The sequence below is a fragment of the Silurus meridionalis genome, chromosome 7, assembly GCF_014805685.1.
Source record: "Silurus meridionalis isolate SWU-2019-XX chromosome 7, ASM1480568v1, whole genome shotgun sequence".
NCBI classification, from domain to species: domain Eukaryota; kingdom Metazoa; phylum Chordata; class Actinopteri; order Siluriformes; family Siluridae; genus Silurus; species Silurus meridionalis.
Window position 1 is genome coordinate 2,590,902 of NC_060890.1, and position 19,753 is coordinate 2,610,654.

The 19,753-nt window shown below is 39.2% G+C and overlaps 3 protein-coding genes across 7 annotated transcripts in view; all 3 read right to left on the reverse strand.

The window, feature by feature from the left end:
- Positions 1–731: 731 nt before the first annotated feature.
- LOC124388563 (zinc finger and SCAN domain-containing protein 21-like) lies at positions 732–4,477 on the reverse strand. Its single transcript, XM_046853333.1, has 2 exons — positions 3,941–4,477; positions 732–2,981 (listed from the first exon to the last, which is right to left on the reverse strand). Exons 1-2 carry the CDS (start codon positions 4,140–4,142, stop codon positions 2,311–2,313), a joined length of 873 nt encoding a protein of 290 aa, XP_046709289.1. The 5' UTR covers positions 4,143–4,477; the 3' UTR covers positions 732–2,310.
- Positions 4,478–7,485: 3,008 nt separating this feature from the next.
- Positions 7,486–15,405, reverse strand: LOC124388561 (sulfotransferase 1 family member D1-like). 5 transcript variants are annotated; one of them, XR_006926445.1, is made up of 8 exons: positions 14,886–15,357; positions 11,157–11,285; positions 10,916–11,013; positions 10,416–10,542; positions 10,233–10,327; positions 8,506–8,686; positions 8,253–8,431; positions 7,486–7,553 (listed from the first exon to the last, which is right to left on the reverse strand). XR_006926445.1 is itself a non-coding variant. In XM_046853332.1 (8 exons), exons 2-8 carry the CDS (start codon positions 15,073–15,075, stop codon positions 8,319–8,321), a joined length of 933 nt encoding a protein of 310 aa, XP_046709288.1. In that variant the 5' UTR covers positions 15,076–15,086; positions 15,377–15,405; the 3' UTR covers positions 7,566–8,318. The 5 variants fall into 5 exon arrangements, 4 of the variants coding, with proteins under 4 accessions (XP_046709288.1, XP_046709286.1, XP_046709287.1 ...); XM_046853332.1 differs by lacking the exon at positions 7,486–7,553 and adding an exon at positions 15,377–15,405 and having other exon boundaries at positions 7,566–8,431; positions 14,886–15,086; XM_046853330.1 differs by lacking the exon at positions 7,486–7,553 and having other exon boundaries at positions 7,566–8,431; positions 14,886–15,086; positions 15,285–15,340.
- A 1,168-nt stretch (positions 15,406–16,573) lies between these two features.
- Positions 16,574–19,753, reverse strand: part of LOC124389183 (double C2-like domain-containing protein alpha) — a 43,485-nt gene continuing 40,305 nt past the window's right edge. The window contains exon 12 of the mRNA XM_046854496.1: positions 16,574–18,462. Within this exon, the coding sequence (XP_046710452.1) occupies positions 18,332–18,462 (131 nt within the window). The 3' untranslated portion in view covers positions 16,574–18,331. The remainder of the gene's footprint in view (positions 18,463–19,753) is intronic.

The window sequence follows — 19,753 nt, forward strand, 5'->3', positions numbered from 1 at the left end:
CATAAGTTTCATGAGAATTTGTCTGTTTCTACTTTGGATGAAATGTATGATAAATAAATGAATAGGACACAAAAGACCTTCATCCAAGAGTTGACAAAATCGCCATTTCTTTTCCTTTAGTAATACCCTGTATTTTAAATTGATTTCGAGGCTTACCTTTGTGCAGCACCTGTGAAACGTTTGGAAATACTTTTTTAGTTTTTGAAGGAACTTTTGTGGAGTAATAAAGTGGAACATCTGGACATTTACATATTTGTTTGGTCAAAGGAAATCTTCATACCTTCGAATGACCGAACTCTGTCGTGTAGAAATGCAAGAAAATACTAGAATAAAAGACTAGAAATTTCCACAGGCTATGTATATGTTCGGGTAAAGGATGAACCTGGAAGAACCTGGAATTCAAGATGGTGGCGACAAAATCCGGTGAGTTTCCCTTGAGTTTTTTTTTTTTTTCTTTTTCACTCTCCACAGAACCAAAGAACCACGTATGGCAAGAAACGGCAAGTGACCAAATACTTTTGGAAATATATGGTGTGTATATATATATATATATATATATATATATATATATATATATATATATATATATATATATATATATATATATATATATATATATATATATACACTGACGTGTTTCTCCGTAGTTTGGTTCTGGAGTATTAGAAGAAATACAAAATTGAATGTACATAGACCATGACCTTCTCACATAGACGTAATTGCGGACACACTTTTCCGTTACAAACAATTTCACCCTTTATTGTTCTTTAAATGACATCTAGAACATACAAACAGGAATTTATACACGGTATCATGTTATGTGGTTCGCGTCCAGAGGTTTCGCTGCGGCCGCTGAAACACATTGAATCAGAAGTGTAATAACAACAATGATAACATTCGAAACACGGACGACTTTTGTTTGCTTTTCGATTCATCTCAGAAAAAAAAAAACCCGAACCCCACACGAACACGGACATGTGGTGAATCCGTCGCCGGGGTTTCGTAAACCCTGTATCTGTACAACTTCCGTGACATTAGAATCCGAGTACTGGATAAAAAGATCCCCAGGAGTTCATAGAGCGACATTACACCTGCATAACCCCTACATAAGCCCTTTATGACCACAGGGTCAGAAAGCTTCTTGATTATATCAGTTACAATGTGACATATGCTACATCTACCAAAAGTTTGTGGACACCCGAGTAGGGTCTGAAAATAATGTCAGCAAATTTCCAGAACGTTTTCTATGGGAACTTCATCTGGGGAATTTGGGAAATATTCCGAGTGACAAGGAATTTATTGGAATTCATTAGAATTTTTTTGGGGAGGAAAAAATACAAATATAGACATTTTTTTTTACTTTGATCCTATCGTAAAATATATCATTTTGTTTCCACAATAGCTTTAAACACAGCACAAGAAAGTTTTAAACATAAACGTACGTGACATTTCTGTCATTTATGCGAACGCAGGGTTCCTACACATTTTTCATTCTGACGTGCCATAGTTTCTCTAGAATTCAGAGGTCGTGCAGTAGGGGGCGCTGTACTGTCAGGGCAGATTTTGCCTGACTCCATGAAAAAAATCTTTAATAACACCCCCACCCCCCAAAACAATTTTTTACATTTTTAAAATGTGTAGGAACCCTGTAGGGGGCGTAACTTCAGGGCCCTCAACTGAAATTGCATCAAGTCTGGATGTTTGAAACAAAAATATACTGCAAGATTTTTTTTTCAACCACATTTTAACTCTTGAAATAACCAGTTTGTTCCAGTTAATTTCCACAGAAAGTTTCCAGTCCTAAAAATTCCCAACATTTTTTAATCCCACACCCTTTTTTTTTTTTTTTTTTTCTCTTTTCATTCCACATCTATTCTCCATTTCTTCTTATAAATAAACTCCACTCTTCTGGGGAAAAAAATTCCTCTTTTGACCACAAGGGCGTCTGGTAAGTCAGGTGAGGAGAAGAGGCCTGGGGGTGTGGTAAAGCAGGAGATTATTCACTCGAGCTCCATGGAAAGCATATCTTCATGAAGCAGGAGCATCGTCATGCTGGAACAGTTTTGGGTCTGAGTAAAGCCAGAGAAGGAGAACAACACTCGGGAGAAGAATCAAAAATGGGTGGTGGAATACTTTCGTCTGTAATATCGTAAATAAAAGGTTGCAGACATGGATACGGTCATGGTCTTATGTAGGTGTTATGTAGCCTTATGAACGGTTTGAACGTTCTAGGACTGGGCAGTAGGGGGAGCCACAATTGCAAAAAGAAAAATGAATAAAAAAAATCCCATGATTACTGTTGAGGTTCCTTCAGAGTTCCAGGTTTCTCCTCTGAATAGGGACGTGTCGCCCCGTGTGGACCATCTGGTGCTTCTTGAGGTGGCTGGACTGGCAGAAGCTCTTGCTACACTGCGGACAGTGGTAGGGCCTCTCGCCCGTGTGCACACGCTTGTGCTTCTGCAGGTTCCCACTGTGGCTGAAGCGGCGGCCGCAGTGCGAGCACATGTACGGCTTCTCGCCCGTGTGGCAGCGTTGGTGGATGCGCAGGTTGGCGAGACGGTTGAAGTTTTTTCCGCACAACAGGCAGACGTGACGCTCGTCCGCCCGGCTCTGCTGTCTCCACGCGTCGTCCTCAAAAGGAAAGTGCTCCACGAACGTGTCCAGAGTGTCTGCGGTGTTATTGTTGTTGCACAGGGCTGCAGGGAAGTCTGCCTCGCTCTGGGAGGGGTGAAACTGCAAATTCGTGCAGGAGAAGTAGGAGTTCTGGAGGACCGGTTCCAGGACGGGTTCGTTTACACCCGGGTAGTCGGATTGTTCCGTTTCTGTTTTGATTTCAGCCGCAAGCGATCCGTTCTGGCCATCATTCAGGGGTTCTTCTTTGAAACACGGCTTGTCCTCTGACTGACGGCTGAACAACGGTTTCTTCTGTCCGGACAGCGCGGGAGGAGGAGAAACTCTAAGCTGAGCTGTGATCTGCGAAACTAAACATGAAGAAAGAAGGAACAAATGAAAATGTCATTCACTTGCGGAGTCCGAGAGGAACCTGGAGATCCAGAATATGCTGGAGATTTTTGAATAATTTTAATAGCCTTTATTTGTCACATATACATTACAGCACAGTGAAATTTGTTCTTCGCATATCCCAGCTTGCTTAGAAGCTGGGGTCAGAGCGCAGGGTCGGCCATGATACGGCACCCCTGGAGCATAGAGGGTTAAGGGCCTTGCTCAAGGGCCCAAGAGTGGAAGCTTGGCGATACCGGGGCTTGAACCCCCGACCTTCCGATCGGTAACCCAGCGCCTTAACTGCTGGAGCTACCACTCTACCACAGCTACCACAGAATAGTAGGTGGTGACGATAACTATTATAAGGCTGGTGATAGTTATGGTGATAAGGGGTGGTGATGACTGTGTCTGGTGGTGATGACTGTCACAGTCATGGTGATAATGTTGATAGTGATGGTGGGCAGTGGTTGTCAAGATCAAGGTGATGGTAATGGTGGTGATGATGGTAATGATTGATGGTGGTGGTGATATTAATGGTCATGGTGGTGATAATAGTGATGGCCATGGTGGTGATGATAGTAGTGGTGATAGTGATGGTCATGGATGTGATGATGGTGATAGTGATGGCCATGGTGGTGATGATGTGGTGGTGATAGTGATGGCCATGGTGGTGGTGATGTGGTGGTGATAGTGATGGTCATGGTGGTGGTGATAGTAGTGGTGGTAGTGATGGTCATAGATGTGATGATGGTGATAGTGATGGCCATGGTGGTGATAGTGATGGTCATGGTGGTGATGATGTTGGTGATGACGTAGTGGTGATAGTGATGGTGATGGTGGTAGTGGTGATAGTGATGGCCATGGTGGTGATAGTGATGGTCATGGTGGCGGTAATGATGATGATGATGATGATGATGATGAAATACTGTGTCCGTACCTGCGATGTCCCTGTCTCTGTCCAGCTGCTCCTGCAGCTCGTGCACCCTCCGCCGCAGTCTTTCGTTCTCCCGCCGCGTGCGCACACTCGTCTCCTCGTACTCCCGCACCGTGTCCCGCACCGCTTCCAGCACGCGCTGCACCGCCGCCGCCAGAAGCTCGTTCACGCGCTCGTTCAAACGCTCCGCTTTGGACATCTCCATAGCCGCACAGACAGCCGACAAGTCGGGACGTGACCGATCACGATGTATTTATGTGTATATGTGGGTTTTTTCTCACTCCCCAGTTTAGATATCGGAAAATACCGGCGACGGCACGTGCGCTAATATATATCTAATAATAAATAAACTGTCGTTATGTTTTATCGCCCAAAAAACCTGTTTTACGACACCGACGCGTTTCGGCAGAGCTCGTTGTTGTTGTCGGCATCCAGGTTCACTTCCGGGTATGCGTGCAGGGCCGTGTGTCATAATAAAAGTCTAAAGCTGCGCGGATTCCATGAGCCACCCCATGGCCACCCTAATATTACATAATCTTTATCATTTATTATTATAATTATAATAATTATTATTATTTATTTATTTATTTATTTATTTATTTATTATTGTTGTTGTTCTTGTTAATAGTAGTAGTAGCAGTAGTAATAATTTTTAAAACATGAAAAAAAAATGAATATGCTGAGACATGGCACGTGTGACGTTCAAAAAAACGTTCAGCAGTGTACGGGGAGTTGATTGGCGTGTGAAAGATTGAGGTCACGTGACGTCACTCTGTTGAGCGCTTTGACATTACAAGTGAACACGTGACATCTACTGACATCGCTAATTTCAATGGCAAATCAACTTCCTCCCTCAGTAGAGTCAGTCAATTCCACGTGTTTATCACCCAGCACACTAAAGGAAGTCAAATGCTGTGTGACTGAGTGATGTCACGTGACGCCACGTGTTCATCGCTTAGCTCCGTGTGGGGAGTCTATTCCTGTGAACCAGTGACGTCACATGAAATCCCAATGACGTGGACATGTGACACATCAAAACGCTCAGCACAGTCAGGGCAATCGGAATCTAAGTACCACATGACTATGTAGTGCACTATATCGGGTGTCGGTCATATTGTAGCAGTATCCGAATCCTGAGCTCACTTGTTTGTACCCACAATGCAATGCAAAATCGTCTCCTCAGGAAAAAGCGTTTCGCCAAAAACAAAACCAGCAAATTAGCAAGATTGAGTAGATTTGATGGTGTTTAGCTCTGGAGTTAGCTTGAGGACACTGACAAGAAACCCAGCTCAAATGTTCGCCACTATCACTATATAATCTTATATAATAATCATAATGATAAACAAACATGCAGGTAGGTGTAACATCTATGAGCAAATTACCCGTGACGTTCTCACTTCTCTGTCAGAGAATATTCATGTCAGTGTCGAAATTCCGATTTTCGTTCCCTTCGTTTGTATCAAAATGTTTCGGCGTAACTCACATCTGCGATTTCATCACGCACAGCAACTTAGAACAAAGAGCAAACGTAAAACTCTGCGTGAAATCGTCGAATCTGCCACGGAGACGTTCGACATGACATACGTTTGACATGCGCACTTCAAGAGCGAAAATATCAAAACCATTCGGCAACTTGTGCATAAGGAGCGTCGGTCAACAATCTACATGATCTCCCTTCGAAGATCAGTGAAGGGAGACTTTTTGAACTGTTTTCATTGGGATTCTTGCTTTAGTAATGGTATTCGTTCTTTCTGTACGAGAGATCATTTCGGGTAGGACACCACAGAGGTCCCCCACTGCGATACAGTCAACTGTCATGCACTATACAGTATAGCATAGGGATTAGCGAGTGGGTAAACGAGTTAGCCATTTCAAAAGAACCTGAATCTGCAAAACTAAGATTATAAAACAGATTAATTGATTCCGAAAATGCCAATTGCTTGCATTTGGGACTAGAGCACTTGCGTGACATTTTCCTGGCTTCTGAAAACTCTGCAAAGTTTTACTTCCTTGCTGAGGTTCGTGTGATTCATGCTGCACACTGAGTCACACATTTCCATCGATCGGCACTGTGCTTCACCAGCGGGTGGAGCCATGCTGCTCAGTGAGTCACCAAGTCATGCATGCTCACTGTTCAGTTTTCCACAGCGAAAAACACACCTGCTCTTTGAAAAGTCGTCAAACAAAGGTACCACTGCGTCATTTGAGCTGCTGGACACACCATGCTATACACTATGCTGTCAACCATCAACTATAAGTATGGGCTAAGCAGTGGCATGTAGCGTAGTCGAACTTATTAGATGCAGTTTTCTCCATTTTTTACTTGAAAATGATTTGTGTTTTTTGTAAAAAAAGAAACAGATACTAATCAGCCACAACCCCTGCTTCCTTTTGTGAAACCAAAAAACAGCTCTGAATCATCAATTCTTTGGCTCCACAAGACCTTAGAACGTGTGCTGTGGCATGCGGCACTAGAAGATAACAGCAGATTCTCTAAGTTTTGTTCTTCACATCCCACAAATGCTTAATCAGAATCTCTGGAGAGCTACAATTTAGAAGCCTAATTGATTTAGTTTGTCATGTCCCTCGAAATGTTCCTGAACAGGGGGTTGGGGAGTTTTAGCTCTGCAGTTAAGGGTCTGGGGTACCGATTGGAAGGTTAGTGGTTCAAGCCCTGGTAATCGCCAAGCTGCCACAATTGGGCCCTTGAGCAAGACTCTTAATTCTCTGTGCACCAGGGGTGGTGTATCATGGCTGACCCCATTTTTTTTTTATTCTCCTTACATTTTTTGAAGGATACCCCTCCTAAAAGTCCAAAAAACACCCACCATTGAATGCAAGCGTCTCAAAAGTGACGCTGATTTCTTCAGCAGTGCCATCACTGTTGTGTAGATCGTTTAGCAGACAAATGAACAATTCCACCTCAGGCATGAGGATTGAGATTATTATAGTTAGTTACACATTTTACATTATTTGACCGCAATTGTTCTTCTGTGGGCACAACCTACATGCATAATTGCTCTTGAAACATTCTGAAAAAACCCAAAACTGTGTTTAACATCAGGTTAATGGTGAACTGCCTCCAATTTAGGACCTTTAATAATAATGTATTCACTCTACACCAGTGGATTTTAAATTGTGGAGTGCGCCCCTCTAGTGGGGAATAAAGATATGACAGGTGGGGCGCAATAAACAGCAGTATTTATATAATTATTTTCATTATTAATCTTCATTTATATTCTCTATTTAATATAGGTTCATAAACTCAACGCAACCCCAAACAAACAGGTGGGGCTTGAAAATCCACCACCTCTAAAGTAGGGAATGGCAGTAAAAGTTTGAGAACCACTGTTCAACACTAACAAATACTACTACAATGACTCTATGCAGGGTTTGGACTCCCAGTATCAAGCTGCTACAGATCCAAGCATGCAATCACATAACGAACCACATGATCTCACTTCCGCACCCACCCTACTCGCCAGATTTGGCTCCCGCGGACTTCGCCCTCTTCCAGAAGATGAAGATCCGGAAGATTGCAGAGATCTGTCGCGAATCGCAGAAGGTGCTTTGAGAAAGCACTTGAAGACTTGAAGACTTCCAGACGAAACTGTGGCTTTAGAAAACGTTGACACATTTTTTTTGTTACCGCGACGTTTCGAAGAGCCGTAAAAAGTAAATAGTAAAAGTTCTAGTAAAAATAATCTGAAATTAACGAAAACTTTGGGACGAAATAATGTCCTAAAACATTTAGCCAGATTATTGTAGATGTAGCCGCAATCTATCTGAATTTAAGGTGGAATCAGTGGTTAAGGCTCAGGGTTGATTGGAAGGTCAGGGGTTCAAGCATTAGTACTACCAAGCTGCCACTCTTGGGCCCCTAAACAAGGCCCTTAATTCCTTGTGCTCCAGTGGTGGTGTATCATAATTGACTCTGCACTCTGACCCCCAGCTTCCTAACATCACTGGGATATAAAAATATGTGCACTACCACTTATGTATTTCTGTATTTTTCTGTGCAAAAATACTTTCTATTTTTCTTTATAAAAAATGTGCAATAACACTTTTAATTTTTTGTTCTTACTTTTGTTTTATTCTGTTTATCATTTGTGAAAAAGAAATAAAAAAATGTGCAACTGGAAAATGTGAAATCAGAAAAGCTATTTCTGATATGCGAAGATAGAATTTCACTGTACACGTGACAACTAAAAACATTTTAACCCCTGATTCATTGTTTCATGGAAACAATTTTATCTGCAATTTTTAAATCCTACAGATTATTAATATTTCCCATATTGAGATTTGACCAAATTACCTTTACATATAGATACGATGTTTAATGTAGCGTTTTTATCGCAGCACGATTTCTCGATGGCGTCTTTTATATGCTGGTCCGAAACTTAATGTTTACATCTGCCATTTTTCTGGCATAGTCCTCGTCAAATATCTGGGTCTGAGCTGGTGTGAAGTAATTGGTCCAGTCTCCAACCTCTCCTGTGGAAAAGATTCACACATTAATATAGCAAAGACTTGAGCAGGCCCGGGAGAGATGTTCGCAATGTTCAGACCTTTTCTCATGAAAGCAGAAATGGACTGGTCAAAAATGATGGTTGGGACGGACGAGTAGTTGGCCATCGGGTTGTCCTTCATGACCTCAAAGGATGTCAACTTGATGATCTTGTCGATGATGTCGTCGGAGACCGACAAGTCCAGATACCGCATGATCTTTACTATTTCTCGTCGTGGGTTCTGGATTTGGAAGGAACACCAATAAATGATATGAGTATGAAGGTAGACCTGGACGAAGAAGCTTTGAAGATGATGATGATGATAATGATAAGGTTGTGAGTTCAAATCTTAGCTTCCTAAATGATTGTAAGTTGCTATGAATAAGAGCATCAGCCAAATTCCATAGAACTTAATGATGATGGCCATTAAAGTAATTAATAAAATTTTGGGGTTTTTTGTTTTTGGTGTACTATTTAAAGTACTTTTCAAAATCTGTAATTGTACTTTGACTCAAGTATGTTTTGTTAGAAGGATTGTCAGGGTTTTTGCAGGTTTCACCACGTCAAATGAATAAGATTTAAAGCCCTTTTTACGATCTTTGAGAACGTGATTTAACACCTAAATTACAAACATCAAACACACACACCCACAAATACGTTGTTATTGTAGCCTTAAATAACGACTTTTTCAATCCAAGTATCACTAAACTGATTGCTGAAATATAAAATCCGCTTTCCGTCTGCAGTACAATCCGAGAAAGATTCGCGCTAAAAGCTGATTGGCTGTTGGTCTCATTTGTAGTCGTAATACAGCAAATTCAATTCGGACTAGCGAAAGAAAGATCTACAACACCACAAAAGCAAACAGAAACATTCAAAAGTGCCGCAAGAGCATTTCCGTGAGCTTTTGAGGGACCGATAAATGGACAATTAAAATGAAATAAAATTTGATTAAAATCGAAAAAGACCGGCAGGCGTTTTGCGGCATCCAATGTTAGATTTGAGACATTTTGACACTTGTTTTTGACACTAAGGAAACCCTGATTGCACTTAACGACATTTTAAATCATATCCGTTACTGACAAATAAAATAGTCAATGTTTTCATTAACAAATTTCATTAAATTTTTTTAAAAACACATTATTGTATTATTCATTTGCAGTAATGAATAAAGCATTTATGTCTATTATTTCAAATTTTTGTTGAGTATGCATCAAAAAGGAACCAACTTACTGCCGATGAATAGATGAATTCATTAAAGTACCATAGGTACCAAATACCAAAAATTTGCGGATTTTGTGAACTCGTGGGGGGGTCTTAGAACGGACCACTGCACTGACTGGTTGATGGGAGGAGAACAAATGTGCTAAACTCACAAGAAAGAAAGATGGAGATGGACAAGACAGATGGACCGACCCAACTGAAAGCGAAACGCCGTCAAATTGTTCGGAAAATTGTTGAATTCTAAATCTGCAATTTCTCTCATGACTAAATGTCTAAATTACTCTCATGTCTAAATGACTTTATAACAGGATTTTTTTTCCATTTTCATTTGTAAACAACTAGTTTGAGATTAATATTCCCCTTGTCCTTTTCGAACTACACTAGAACCCCTCACCCCCAGCCCCCCCACACACACACTGTGTACCATTTCTGCAATATATAATAATCCTTATGGAAATAAACTTATTGAATGCAGACCTTCCTTCAAACTGAAAACCATCCGACCACAATGTAAATTTCTTCATGATGATCAAAACTTAAGACATTTTAACACCAAATGGTACCTCTTTCATATCCTCGAAGAAAATATAAAGGATGTTCCTCTTCTCTCTTTCTTTCCAGTAACCTTTCACATGGTCGTACCAAGATCCCCAGGCCACTGTGGACATACAATACATAGGTATTAGCAAGGAACCTCATTTTATTCATTTTTATTAACAGATCAGATGCATCCAGTTACGTCTCACATTTTCCAGCCATGAACTTCTGCACATATTCTTCCCATGTACCCGTCTCTGGATGAATCAGATTCATTTGGTCAAAGTGGTAGTAGCTGACCACATTGTCTTTAGCATTTCGAGCCACGTAAATAACCTGAAACGAAAACAACAATAGATGCCGTTTGCATGTGAGATGAAAATATTGAAGTCTGAGAAACACTGACATCAGCAAACTTTTCCATGTTTCGAATTTTGATACACTTTCCCAGACTTCTGCGTGTTTCATTCTTTTGATATCTGTTTTTGCCCTCATAGATAAAACCAAGGGCTTAACCCAAAAGCTGATAGTTGGTGCTATTACTTGTTTAAGCGAACGGTCTACCAGGACACACCTGAGAGACACCAAACACCTATTAGTTGCATGTTCCAGAATTTTTAATCACTTGAAAAACTGGTGGGTGTGAAGCAAAACATGGTTCAAAACTGCCATAAGGTGATGAAAATCCTGCTTTAATATTCGCACCCACCTTGCACTTATTTTCCCAGAATCCTTCAGGCACCAGCTGTATGGGTAAGTGCGTCTTGATGACCCTGGGAGGTTTCCATGTTTTCAGAAGGTCCAGGCCTGGAAAACAGTTAGAGGACACAAAAACATTGTGTGTGCGCACTGGTATCAATGTGGCAAGGCAGATTATTACACCAGTCTTATCAAGCCAATTTGTAGTCACAATCAAATGATATCAAGTTTTTATAACTGGTGATTTTTACCCGACGGAATGGGGGGAGGATAATGGATCTCCAGAAATGGAATTCGTGCAGCAGTTGGTGCTCGCTTACAGAACTCAGCATCTCCATTATGCAGCAGGAGATCCACTATTTCTTGGACCCAGGTGGTACCTGTTTTTGTGGTAAAAAATTTAGATTTTTAAGAAAGATTTCAACCCAAAAGAAGACAAACAGTAAAAATTTTACTTCACAATTATATTTTATTTCATTCAATACATTTTATTACACAAATATCTGTACTTTCTACTTCTTTCTAAATTTCAAACGAGGCTTTAGTTTTGATCTATTTGATGGCCTGATCAATATTTTTTCTTCTAAAAGCGTGCCATTTTCAGCCCATCAGCCTATTTCCTTTCATTTTTCAACCTGCCATTGGTTTATCGTTAGCTTGCTTTCACGCACCACAGACGTAGGCTAGTTTACAAAGCTAACAGTGAGAGCAGCAGAAGGCAACAAGAAGTCTGGGGTTAACCTGGATGAGACAGAGGGAGTCAGTGATGTAAACATGACTGAGAACATTTCTGATCATAATCATCTCTGCTTGTGTTCTATATGGTGGATGTTCAGCCTGAATACATTCGTTAGATAACAACATTAGGCTAACTTAAGTACGTGTCAAAGCCCAAACTTATTTACTGTAACTTTAGGTAAAAAGTGTAGTCAGAACTTCAAGTTTTACCAGAGTATTTTAAATCATAAGTACTTCTACTTGAGTGAAGGATGTGTGTTTTTTTTCCGTCTCTGTATAGAAGTTATATATTATAGCTAGCTCAGACCTGGCTAACTCTAATGACCTGAGAACATGCAGCCAACCACTGGATCTTTTATACCCATACAGAAATCTGATATACAGTAAACCCCCGATAATTCGGAATTTGCTTCGGAAAATTCACAGGTACTCATTTGGAACCTGACTAACAGCAAGATGCCGATTGTCTTCAAAATCGCGGGAATCCGCAGCGGGACCGAATGTTCAGGAACGTTATGAGTAACATTTTAAAGTATGTATTTGATCAAATACTGTGCACTATTATATTTATAAAGAGACATAATGACTAGATGAATTCATGAAGGTTTAATATATTTATATTTTATATATATATATATATATATATATATATATGTAACATACTGTATATGTCCCCAAATATATATATATATATATATATATATATATATATATATATATATATATATATATATATATATATATATATATATATATATATATGAGACATATATGTGTTTTCTTTGCTTGATTGCCACTCTATTTTCTAGTATTAAATATATTTGAAATAACTTTAAAAAACTGTTAATTTTCATGTTAATTCTGTTGTATAATTGCATTTGAATATTTGAAATAAGAACATTATCCTTAATACACAGTGTGTATATATATATATATATATATATATATATATATATATATATATATATATATATATATATATATATATATATATATATATATATATATATTTATTATTACTATTTTTTCTGGAGCTCTACTATTTTGCAGTTTAATGACAAGCACAAAGAAGAGCTTGAAGTATGCATTTTGCAGCTCTAGCAGTGTATAGAAGTGTATAGATCTAGAAGTGAATAAATGTTGCATATGCAAATTTTACATTAACATATATGTGACACTTTTTTCACATAGTAACTAAAACCTAAAATAACTCAACATCAGGTATTTCATATATTATGTATGATGAATGGTGTTACACGATATATTAAAGTACTTTTTTGACTATTATATTGTTAACATGCTTTTTTGCACCTTCAACTTTGTTATACTATACTACACTGTTTACATGCTGTCTTCTGCACATCTGGACTGCTGCTGTATTTTTGCATTACATTGTGTTCTTATATTCACTCCCGGGTATAGTTTCTACAGTTCACAGTACTGTATAACCAAGTATAGAGTAGGTTTACTGGTCGGTGCTATCTTGGTTTTGTGTCTTGTCTTGTTTTGTCTGTCTGTACTGTTTTTTGTCTGCACTGTTTGCACCAGGTTGCACTCGATGCACTTTATGTAGCTTGTGTTGTGTTGTAGCTTTATGTTATTGTTTAGTGTAGCAGCAGGGTTTCGGAGGAACGTTGTCTTGTTTTTACTGTGTACTGTGTACCACTGTGTATAGTAGAAATGACAATAAAAGCCTCTTGACTTGACTTATATCCTAAATATGCATAGAAACATTAGCAAGTAAAAAAAAAAAAACGTTTTCCACATGTTTGTACATATACTTTATTATATATGTCTCAAGTAACCAATAGAACCACAAATATGTTCATATATGTTCACATATACTGTGCTACTATCATTTCATATATATGTTCATATATGTCCTTATATCAGATTTCTGTATGGGTAGCTAAGAGAAAGAGACATATTCTCGGGGGTCGATCCCGTTGAAGTTCTTTATGGTCTTCCATTGATGTTGTTCCACCTCTCACAACACCTCGAATGACTCTCTTTGTTCTAGCATGCAGCCTGGTTAGCTTCATTACTCTCAAAGCTTTTTGATACTCTTCGTACACATGAAGGGTTTTTTAATTCAGATCAATACACTGCATAAGGAGTGAGAGCCGGCCCTCTCACTTCAATTATTCTCCCTCACACCCATAGGGTGAAATTAGGAGAATCCAAATTGTTGTATTGAATTTGAATCGTTTCTCATGTTCTAAATTCATTGCTTTTATCCCATAGACAGCTCCCTGCTCTTTCTACTGGTTTACAGTCTGATATTTTCGCTGGAAGAGACAGGGTTTGATTTTACACCTATGGCTGTTGAAAAAGCAAAGCTGGTGACATATTGAGTAGGAATTACGGAAGTTCCAATAGGCTTTAGTACACAAAAGATAACATGGAAGGGATCCATAAAGAGTCTTTGTCACCCCTGCTTGTGTGGTAGGACTGAATGGCTGGACGCATCTCATACACTTGCAGCATGAGGAACAAAAATCACAAAGTATTGAGGAGACTGAAGCCTTCAAGCCTGAAGCACAGGCTAATGACTATCTTACTTTGATACCAATTCAGTACAGGTTTTTCTCTAGTAGATTAACAGCATCTGGCAGCTCTCTAGTGGACATTTATGTAGACATTAGAGTTGTTTTTTGGGGGGGGATTATTTTACATAAGATCTGTTTTTGCACTTGGTTTAGAGAGTTTCATCTATTGCATTTGAGCAGTAGTAGTTGCTACAAGGTTCACAGCAAAACCAATATTGGAACAAAAGTGAATTTTTACCTACTGCACCTTCTGTACATTATTCACCCTCATCCCTGTATATATGGACCTCATATCTTTTAGTACCTTAAATACTTCTGGTTAGATGCTAACTGCATTTCATTGGCTCTGTACATGTACCTTGCACAATCCCAATAAAGATGAATTTATTCTAGATCTAATCTAAAACACAAATTTTAGCACCTGACACTTTTCCAGAAGCAGCACATTTAAGAGAAAGCCTTTTCGAATGATTGAAGACTTTAATGGCTTTATTGTACGCATTAGGCTGACAAGTTCCTTCCCTTTTTTTAATACAAAATGTTGAAATGTAGCCATTTTGCACTCATTTAAATAGATTTTTATAGAAATCATAACCACTGGGATTTAAAATCCTATTTTTTAAACTGGGCAATTAAATAAATGAATGAATGAATGAATGAATGAATGAATGAATGAATAACGAGTGCCTATACCTGCTTTAGGGTAGGTGGAGATGAGCAAATCGGACGGATCCGGGCGGAAAGCGGAAACAGCGCTCCAGTTTTGAGCAATCCAGTTCCTGAGCGGTACGCCTCGCACCTCAACCAGAGGAAAACGATAGATTGAATTGGAAACCTTGTTTACAGCTTCATTAAAACTTATGGGTTCATCCGTCTTGGCCATCTTGAACGTTCCTGAATGATGAAAGTTGTTCAGTTGAAAGATCTATGCAGGTTGTTTACTTACTGAGGCTGGATTGAATCACTGTCCACTGCTAGTCAGCATGTATGAGTCTTGTTTGGGGTATGACTTTGTGGCCTGTCATAAAATTCTGAAGTACAGAGATGTTGTTACATAAAATCCTACTGAACAGTGATTAGTAAGCAAGATACCTTGGATAAGAAAAGCACCTTTAGGAACTCATGAACAACGAAGACACGATTCAGTTGACCGAGCATAACACCAGAACTAGATACAGTTTTACCTTTTTGACATATTTCACGTCATTTGATCCACGTGCTTTTCCAGATTGCAGATTAACATTTTGGCTACACTATAAATCAGAGAAGCTTAAAGTGTTTCAATATTTAATATTATAATATAATATGTAACTGTACAGTCATGCTTGTGCGATAAATTCTTCAATTCGAAAGCAGCTGTATATGAAGTTGAAGCATTAATTTATTTCATGTTAATTTTTAAACACCAGTCCTGTCTAATTAACGAGTTACAGTATCACTTCCAACCTCATGTGAACTTAAAATCTTTTTTTGTGCAAATCCAAACATATTGTGGAAAAAAAAGAAGCAACACTGGACAATTTGCTGTGCGTCAGGTGCAGAAGCTGCTTTAAAAAACCAACGCATGAGTGCTGCAGCATTGCTTTAGAGGTTGCAGAAGTGGAAGGTCCGCAGTACTCAGACCGTACGCCGTACACTGCAATAAGCCTTTCGGCATCCTCAAGCCGAAAGTGGAGAAGCTCCATGTGTGTAACATCCAGCAGCTCCGTGATGTCATTATGGAGGAGTGGAAGAGGATCCCAGCAACAACCTGTGCAGCTCTGGTGAATTCCATGCCCCGGAGGATTAAGGCAGTGTTAGATAACAGTGGTGCTCACACAAAATACTGACACTTAGGACACAGATTTGACATGTTCGTGTACTCACTTTTCCTGCCAGTTATTTCGACAATAATGGCTGCATGTTGAGTTCTTTTTAGAAGACAGTAAATCTGTACTGCTGTACAACCTGCACAGTGTAAATACAATACTTCAAACATAACATACTTAACTACTTTATAGAGTATAAGTACACACACAAAAAAAACAGTTACAGAACACTAGAAATGTAATTTGTTACTTTCCATCTCTGCTCTAGATGTGTACAGTATGTTTTGTTCATGGACAGTGGTGGAATTCTCAGAGTGTAGAAGGAAAGGTCTAAATAAACCAACAGACAGCATGTTCAACAGGTTGTCAAGATGATTCAAACTAAACGGGTGGATATTGGACAAAATTTGAACGGTAGAAAAGCAGCTATTGCAGGTAGATATCAGAATTTATAGCTCACTCTGGTAAACTTTGACCAGTAGGTGGCAAGTTTGTCATATTGTCTCAATTCCTTGTCCTAAAAAAGCCAAACAAGTTCTGTATCGATGCACAAAAAAAACTCTAATACATCTCTCGAAGCAAATATCCATTTATTTTCCAAAACAAAAAAAAAACTTTCAAATTTATATAACAAGTCCCATGTCAGAGCAATATTGATGCATCATTCAAGACACAGTGAAGAACAACCAGTGTACAGTAGTGCATCACATTGTTCACAGGTTTCTTCCTCTCCTCTAGGTTAAGATCGTTAAAACACACACAGACACATTGATTTATTATTAGCATGCTCCATTCACAAAAGTCCAACTCCCAGATAAAAGTCAAATGAATAAACAGATAAAAATGAAACTGTACAACCAGTCCGTAAAAGGAATAGCGGTTTAAAACTTGAAATACTGTATATTCTTTGCAGAATTAAACACTGGAGCTAAAAAAAATGCTAAAGAGGAGCTCTGTGATTTTACACTTGCATCTTATCCTATCCTTTACCTCACTGAAATACAATACACCAGTTAACATGAGCTAGCATGAACTCCGGTCCTTTTTTGAGGCTAATTTGCTCTCCATCTTTGCTAGCCATTAAAGGAAATCTCCACAGCGAAACATTATACGTGCTTCCGATTCAAATATATTGCAGTGTTTTATTCATTCCTGTGAGAAAATTCTGCTTCGATGAAACGCTCATGTGAAAGAAGGTTGGTATTGCTACATTTTTCTTTTGTTCACTGTTTGCCCCTAAAAGTGTCCATCAGTTAGATCTTGTTTTGTTTTTACCACATCAAATAAGGTGCGGTACAATTTCATGCCAACAAAAACGTTCGCTACTTTTGCGCCATCTGATCTTTAACAGATTCAGAACTGAACGATGAAAATGCTAATACATGACACAACTGTGTGGAAAACCGGGCGAAAAATAGGAACAGTGTTTATTTCGTGTGGTAAATAAGTCGGTACAGCCCTGTTGAATGAATTACCTGACCAACATAAACATAGCTAGCTAAATAAACTACATAGCTAGCCAAATAAACTCTTTAGTAATGACAAATTTAAAGTTGAATCGATTTTTCTTTCATGGTGTAGAGTTACAAAAGAGTTGGTTTTCAATTGTATTCTAAGTTCTTGTCTGACCTAGCTAGTCTTGTTTGAGTTTCCTAATTTAGCATAACTAGTTTTTTTCTCAAGCTGAGGCCGGCAGGATGATCCTCAAATCACAGAGCGCACCTCTAAATAAACACAGACAGGAAGCAGGAAGTAAGTAAACACAATTCTAGCAAACACCTGCATATCAGAAAATTCTTCATAAAACACGTCACGTTCACGGAAGGAGGTTCCAGAAGAAGGAGGAGCCATACTGTAAACATCGAGCATGCCGATCAACAACAACAACAAAAACAATGCACATAAACAGACAGTTCACGAGGACATCGGTTAAAAATCAGCAGCGTAATGAAAAAGAAAATCCGATTTAGTATTTTTTTCAATTCAAGACCACTTCTGAAGGTATTCTATGGAAGCATCATAAAAAAAATGTGTTATTGCAGGAGAAATGATTGCATTGAAAATAAAACACACATTTTTAAACCTTTAGTTGTCAAAGCGGTAACGTGCATCAAATAAAAACCCGAAGATCCGAGAAATAGAGAATTGCTCCCAAGCATCGCATCGAGTTCCTCCATGTCAAAAATGGGACATCTGCGCCGACGGTCGGAACTCGTCCCAGCGTCGCCGCACCTTGGTTACCCATAATCCTCTACCACTAAGTGGCCAGGAAAAGCAACCAATCGGATCTAATTGGTAAAGTGAGACAAAAAAGGGTGGCCATTTTGCTTCTTAGAACGTGGACCCAGGCAGATCATTGGTCAGGGTGTGCCAGCGCTCCACCTTCTGGCCTTTGTTTTTCAAGCAGTCGATCCAGTGCTGCAAGGCGTCGCCTTGTGACTGACAGCCCAGGGACACGCCCCCTTGCGTGACACAAACCAAAAGGTTAAAATTAGGTGACAATTCCTAAAACAATAAGGCCAAATAAACGCTCTGAGAGAAAAAGGTTTAGGGTTCTTCAGTTGCTGAACTAGGAAAACCTATACAATTAAAAAAAAAAAAAGCTAAATAATTAGCAAGATTTGCCGCGAATTTGGGCTACATCTGTGTAAGACATTAGCGGCAGCTGGATATGATGTTAGCGGCAAATGGATATGAGACTGATGGCAAATGGATCTGACAGCGGAAACGGACAGCAAAATATTTAGACGTTTATGGCAACCCGATTTGACATAGACAGCAACCGAATATGTAGTAGACGGTACAGGATATGTCATGGACAGCAACCGGATCTGTGGCGAGCAACAGCCGGATATGACACTAGTGGCAACCTGTGATGACGTGGCCAGGCGACTGGATATGACAGACAGCAAATGAAAATGACGTGCAAAAACCGGATATGACATGGATGGCAACCAGATTTTGAGTGGTCGGCAACCAGATCTGACACAGGCAGCATTCGTATACGACATTGGCAGCAACAGGATATGGCATGGACAGCAATATGACAATAAATGGCACTGCATATGACCCTGACATGGGTGGCAACCGAATATGACATGGCCTGCAAATGGATCTGAGAAAAGAAGCAAATGAATATGACATATATAGATATGACATCATCAAACCATGCAGCTTCTTTTTTGTTGTTGAGTTCCTATTTATTTAAAGCTGCGACGTGTAAAACAGGATGATTGGGCAACATGATTTAAATCAGCGCCCCCTCCACTCCATCTTGGATTATCTGAAGTGGTCACGTAATGCGAATTCGCAGGTCACCAAACCCGAACTTCTTCACATCAAGCATTTCTGGTCTCTAATATTAAAATATTGCGAGTAGTAAACAAGTACAATACATCGATCAACGTTTTTTCAGAATTTATAATTCTATGTTTTGTTTTGTCTGTATTCACTCTCCATTTGAAGGTTCACAAGATTCACCTTTGACATGTTTTAGAGAACCGGTTGATCACTGGTTGATCTGATGCCGTTCACTCGCATCAGATTAGTGACGTTCATGATTCATCAATTCAACACATTTACAAAACAAAAAGTTTACTAGAAATGTTAGATGAACTGATGCTGAGATGTTTTGGGGGTTAAAACTATTCAGGTGAAACCAGTAGAATATATTTTGATCAACATGAACATGAACAACTGATAATGTTGGAAACAGCAGACACTTGTAAATAATCAACTAAATTAATGTACTAA